This window comes from Chinchilla lanigera, unplaced genomic scaffold (assembly GCF_000276665.1).
Source record: "Chinchilla lanigera isolate Chin_1 unplaced genomic scaffold, ChiLan1.0 scaffold00081, whole genome shotgun sequence".
Classification (NCBI taxonomy): Eukaryota; Metazoa; Chordata; class Mammalia; order Rodentia; family Chinchillidae; genus Chinchilla; species Chinchilla lanigera.
The window spans coordinates 4,710,453-4,716,534 of record NW_004955482.1 but is presented as its reverse complement, the minus strand read 5'-3'; the positions used below and the strand labels follow the sequence as shown (position 1 = coordinate 4,716,534).

Below are 6,082 nucleotides of genomic sequence, written 5' to 3'. Positions count from 1 at the left end.
TTCCTGTCCAGGCTGACAGAGAGATTCGTGCTGGGCGTCGATCTGTTCCTGGAGGCCGTGTGGAAGGTGTGGACAGAGCTCCTGGACGTCCTTGGCCTTGACGGTAGGTGCCAGACCGGGTGTGAGGGCTTCTCCCAGGCCCCTCGGGACGTGGCAAGGGTCGGGTTGGGCCTGGGGAATTGATGAGTTTTTCTGTTTATTTTGGTGCTGGGCATTGAACCCCGGACGTCCATAAAGAGCTGCTTCCCCAGCCTGCTTTAAACATTTTTCAATCTTTGAAACAGACTCTCAGCAAGTTGCTAAGTTCCCCAGACTAGGCTCATACTCCTGATCCTCCTGCCTCAGCCTCCCAGAGTGCTGGGGTGACAGGTGCACAGCACCATGTCGAACTTTTTTATTTTATTTTATTTTATTTTATTTTATTTATTTATTTATTTTTTTGGTTTTTCTCCGGTACCGGGAACCGAACTCACAACCTTGCACTTGCCAGGCAGGCACTTTGCCACTGAGCTAAATCCCCAGCCCCGAACTTTTTTATTTTAATAAGTGGCTCGCCAGGGCCAGGGATATAGCTCAGTGGCCCTGAATTTGATTCCTGGTACAAAAAAAAAAAAGTGGCTCACCAAAGCTGCAATTTCAAACTGGGCATGGCATAAGTTCCTATAGTCCCAGCAGTTAGGAGGCTGAAGCAGGAGGATCACAAGTCCCAAGCCAGTGTGGACTACATAGTGAGGCCCTGTCTCAAAAGAGAAAGATGTGCTTATTTGTTTTGTTTATACTACTAGTTTCTCTCTATCATTAAAAAGAAAATCTGGTCCTTTTATTTGTTTGTTTCTTCTTTGTAAGAGACACTCTATTGTCTGACTTGTACTCTGAGTAACATTTTGGCCATTCACTGTGACCATGATACACAGTGAATTAACTCTTGCTATTCTCTAATTATTATTATTATTATTTTGTGTGTGTGTGTGTGTGTGTGTGTGTGTGTGTGTGGTACTGGGAATCAAACTCAGGAACTTGCACTTGCCAGGCAGGCGCTTATACCACGAAGCTACATCCCCAGCCCGCTCTAATTATTCTGTTATGGAATTTTGTTTTATTTTTCAATAGAACTAAGAAGAGTGCTTTTTATTTTCTTTATTAATATCTACTTGTATTACATTAAAATAAAAAATAAAATTAAATTAAAAATACATACATTTTTAAAAAATAAAACACCTCCCCCCAAATTGAGTATGGTGTGGTGGTATACCCATGTTCCCAGCCCTCTGGAGGCTGAGGCAGGAAGATCGACATGAGTTCGAGGCTGGCTTGGGCTACCTAGCAAGACCTAGTATCAAAACAGAAATGAGAAAAAAGTGGGCATTTGAGCATGGGGACACAGAGACACTCTGTGGGAGTGGGTCTTGTGAAGACAGAGGCGGGGACTGGGGTGCACCACCTGCAAGCCATGGACCCCTGGGGCCACCGAAGTGGGATGGTCGAAGGTCCCTACAGCTGTTGCAACCCCGACTTTAGACCTGGGCCTCTGGGACTGGAGAGGGGTGTGCCTGTGGGAAGCCACCAGGTGGGGTGGTTTATCTATTTATTTATGTATGTATTTGGTTTGTTTTGAGACAGGGTCTCTACCTGTCTAGTAGCCCGGGCTGGCCTGGCACTCCTGGGATCCTCTTGCCTCAGCCTCCCGAGTGCTGGGACTATAGGTGTGCACCATCATGCCCGGCAGGCGAGGTGGTTTAAAGCAGACCAGGACTGGCAGAGCCAGGGGTCCCCCGAAGCTGATACCCCCTCTTTGAGAGGAGAGAGCAGGCTCGCGGTGAGCACAGGGGTGTGCTTGTGTGCTCACAGCATCACTGTCGTTCGGGACCACCGGCCCTTGGAGACGAGGCTGAGTCGGCACCCAGCCCGGATTTGCCAGCTGGGTGTAGCCCGGCAGCCCCAGCCCCCGGCCCAGCGAGGCCCAGCCAGCGTCTCCTGCTGACCAGCAAGCCTGAGGTGCCGGCCGGTGCCGGGGTGTGAGTGGCCTGGGGTGATGGCCACAGAGCCTGCAGAGCGCAACCTGTGACCTCCTGCGGCATTTTCAGGGTGGGGATTCCGAGGGAGACCCCTGCGGCCTGGGAGAGAAAGGACGTGAGCTCACCCAGGCTCGCAGCAGTCACATGCAGGGAGCAGAGCCCCGTGCCGCTACTTGGGATAACGCCACATGGCAGACGTTTATCTTTTTTGTGTGTTTTTTGAGACAGAGTCTCCTTGTGTCTTCCAGGCTAGCGTCAAACTCCCTATATAGCCCGGGCTGGCCTTGAACTCGTGTCAGTCTTCCTGCCTCAGCCTCCCGAGTGAGATTACAGGCATGCACCACAGCTTCTATAGGCAGGGGAAGGTGACAGGGACCTTCCGGGCGAGAGCAGCCAGGGACAGCACAGGCCGAGGGTGGTGCTCTTCTGCCAGGGACACCAGGGCCAGCTTGGGTTGCCACCCTGTGATCACAGTCACCGCCAACCCCACAGCCCATGAGGACACAGCTGTGTCTCACCCGTGGTGGCCCTGGGTTGTGGGGAGCTGAGGGAGCCAAGGCCGTGCCTGCCCGCTTGCGGGGCTCCCGAGTGCCGGGCGGCAAGGGCCTCAGAAAGGAGTGGCTGCTCGCCGCCTGCCTGGGGGCGTGGGGGCTTCTGCGGGGTCTCCCAGGGTGGCCATGGGGAGGGCGGCTTCGCCTTTCAGCCCCTGTTGCCTCTGGTGTGAGACAGCCTCACATGGAGTTGCCCGGGCCAGGGGTGAACTTGGGATCCTCCTGCCTCAGCCTCCCGAGTGCCGGGGCTGTGGGCGTGCACCGCCACACCCAGCTCATCGTTCTTTTAATTGATGCCATGTGGAGATGAGGCTGTGCTCACACCGGCTTAAGTCTCGCATGAACATTAATCCCACCTTTGCCTTCCGCCTTGTCAGTGTGGGCGCTGGGACCTTCTAGTGACACCTGTGGCTCGCATGGGTGGCTGGCATTTCGTTTCTGTGAATCGGCGGATTTGAAGCGGGGTGTGGCAGCAAGAGCCTGAAGTAGCAACACTAAGGAGGATGAGGCAGGAGGATCACACATTTGAGTCTAGCCTGGACTGGCAAGACCTTCTCTCAGCAAACACCAAAACCAAACCAAAACAACAAGGAAACAGATTAGAGACCCTCTTCTGACAAGCTGGATAGGAGAGAGATTTGCAACAAAGTAAAACAGTATCACTGGTCACACTGCTGTTTGCTTTGGCTTCTTGCCTCCCTCGCTTCCTCTCTCTCATTCCTTTTCTTTATGTACTGGGGATTGAACCCAGGGCCTTGACCCTGAGCTACATCCACAGCCCTTTTTATATTTTTAATTTTGAGACAGGGCCTTGCTAAGTTGCCGAGTGTCCAGGCTGGGTTTGAACTTGTGATCCTCCTGCCTCAGCCTCCCAAATGCTGGGGTCACCCTGGCTCTCGGAGATTGCTGTCCGTTTCTGTCCAGTGCTCCACTCGGAGCTGGGTGCGATGTGTGGTGCCTCGCATGAGGCGACAGTCTGGTGGCTCCAGGACTGGTCCCTGTCTGTCCACGCGGGGCTGACGAGGCAGCAGCGGGTGGCTCTCACGGTGGGGCAGGTCTTGAGTCCACTGCAGCAGCCATTCCCGCAGCCCCTGCATGTCCTGGTGGACCTGTGGTGACCTGTTGTCCACCCATCCCAGGTGCCTGAGATGACTCCCTGGGAATAGTCCAGAGAGAGTCAGCCCGGAAGCTGGGTGTGGTGAGGTGCCCCTGTAATCCTAGTCCTCAGGAGGCAGAGGCAGGAGGATCTTGAATAAGAAAAAAGGGCAGAATGCAGGTCATTCTACAAGGAAACAAGGGTAGAGAAACTGGACTCCAGGATGCTGGCATCGTGGGTGTTTCCTGATGAACAGAGATAAAAGCCACCCAAAGCTCTGAGCCGTCTCTGGGTCCTGGTAGGGACAGGTCAGCTCTGAGTTTACTCCTGGATAACTGGGAATTACAGGTGACGTCCTGGAATTGGGACAGCAGCCTGGCTTCTGGAGAACAAGGTCCCCTCCTCAAAGAGAATGGCGATAGAATAACCATACGTGCATTTCAGAAATAAAGCAAAAGAGTGTGTAGAGAAATACAGGCAAATGTGGCGAATTTTAATAATAGTGTGATGTGGGTGCTTTCAGGAGCATCCCCTTGACTCTCAGCTTTTTGAAATGTCGTTGGGCTTGGCACACAGACACCTGCGCGATATGGAATCCAGGTGTGACTGAGATCCGAGGTAAGGGTGGCCTAGCCCAGGTGGAAGCTTATTTCCTCGTGCTGACAGTTCACAGAGAGCTGGTCAGGCATGATGACAGCTCTGCTGCCCACTGCCCCCAAGACAGAGACATCCCCCCTCCCTGATAAATAATGTCCCTTCCTTCACAGCACAAGCTCTAGAGCTCGAGCTCTAGCCATTGCGTCCACAGTCCAGGAGGTACACAGGAGGAGGTAAACGGCCCGTTCCTACTACTTTTACAGAAGACTCCGCAAAGCTACTGCAAAACACTTCTGGTCACCTCTTTTTGGCCTAAAGTGAGCTATATAGCTGCAAGGGAGTCTGGGAGGTTCCTTTAACCTAGATGTTTAGCTGCAAGGGAGTCTGGGAAATTCCTTTCACGGAGATGGCTGTGCACAAGGCCCACATTGAGTGTCTGATTATGGAAACTGGAGGACAGTTTGCAGGCTGGGCCTGCAGAGGACACAGGCTGATTGGCACTTGCGACCCAGCAGGGGTTCTCGTGGGGGCGCCCAGGACTTGGCATGCTCTGACCTGATGGCCTGTCCTCTGCTCTGTCCCGCAGTGTCCAACCTATTGCAGTACCTGAGCCCCGCCTCGGTGTCCAGCAGCCCGGCCCGGGCGCTGCTGCTGGTCGGCGTCGTCCTCCTGGCCTACTGGTTCCTGTCCCTGACCTTGGGCTTCACCTTCAGCGCCCTGCACCTGATGTTCGGCCGCTTCTTCTGGATTGTGCGCGTGGTGCTGTTCTCCATGTCGTGCATGTACATCCTGCACAAGTACGAGGGCGAGCCTGAGAGCGCCGTGCTGCCCCTGTGCCTGGTGGTCGCCGTCTACTTCATGACGGGGCCCATGGGCTTTTACTGGCGCAGCAGCAGCCCCGGCGCGCCGGGCAGCCCCAGCGTGGAGGAGAAGCTGGAGCACCTGGAGAACCAGGTCCGGCTGCTCAACATCCGCCTCAACAGGGTGCTGGAGAGCTTGGACCGGCCCAAGGACAAATGAAGGTCAGCCAGCCGGCTGGACCCACCCGCACCCACACGCGCGCCCAGAAAGCAGAAGAGAAGGAAGAAGCCGGCACCGCCAAACCCCAAGCGATCTTAATAAACGGCAGCCAGCGAGCCGGGCGCCTGGTGAGGGTGTTTCCAGCCGCGCGGGAACCGCAGCACCCAAGGGACACCGCGATGGTGGTGCAGTGCCGCCCCGCACCGCCAGGGGGCGGCCCTGGGCAGAATATTTTTTAACGAATAGAACCCTATGGGCTGTACAGTCGGAGAAATTTATCTGTGCATAGAACATAAAGTTAATTTTTCAAACATTTAAATACATCTTTTGTAAGGTTTTTAAATAAAGGCAGATGGGGTCGAGTTTGTTAGACTTTCCCATCGGGGGAGGAGCGTGCTGATGGACGCTCTTAGGAGGGTATAGGAATGGGTGGGTGGGGTCCCTGAGTGTGGCCTTTGTTGCCAAGCCGGGCGCTGTCTTATGCCACCTCGGCTTGGTGGAACTTAGTTAATGAATGTTGTCACTTCTAAATGTGGATGGTTGGTGCCAGGCTTGGTGGCACAGATCGGTGATCCCAGCACTGGGGAGGCTGAGGCAGGAGGATCACCATGAGTTCAAGGTCAGTCTGAATGACATAGCAAGAGCCTGTCTCAAAAAACAAAACAAAATAAAAAATGTGGACAACTGGGCTTGGAGACACAGCCCAGTGTCTTTTAGATCCTGGGGTTCCTCTCCAAGCCCTGTGCTTTGTATTTCTAGGCACTCCAAACTATTTTTTCCTCTGCAGTTTGATGTAGGTTTTG

The 6,082-nt window shown here is 54.0% G+C and overlaps 1 protein-coding gene across 1 annotated transcript; it reads left to right on the top strand.

The window, feature by feature from the left end:
• On the top strand, positions 1 to 5,598 carry Bri3bp (BRI3 binding protein; the record flags this gene model as incomplete). The annotated part of the gene is given in 2 exon segments (XM_013503743.1): positions 1 to 103; positions 4,846 to 5,598. Coding segments are annotated over 2 exon segments (537 nt in total), but the record flags the coding sequence as incomplete, so codon positions are not given.
• Positions 5,599 to 6,082: the final 484 nt, after the last annotated feature.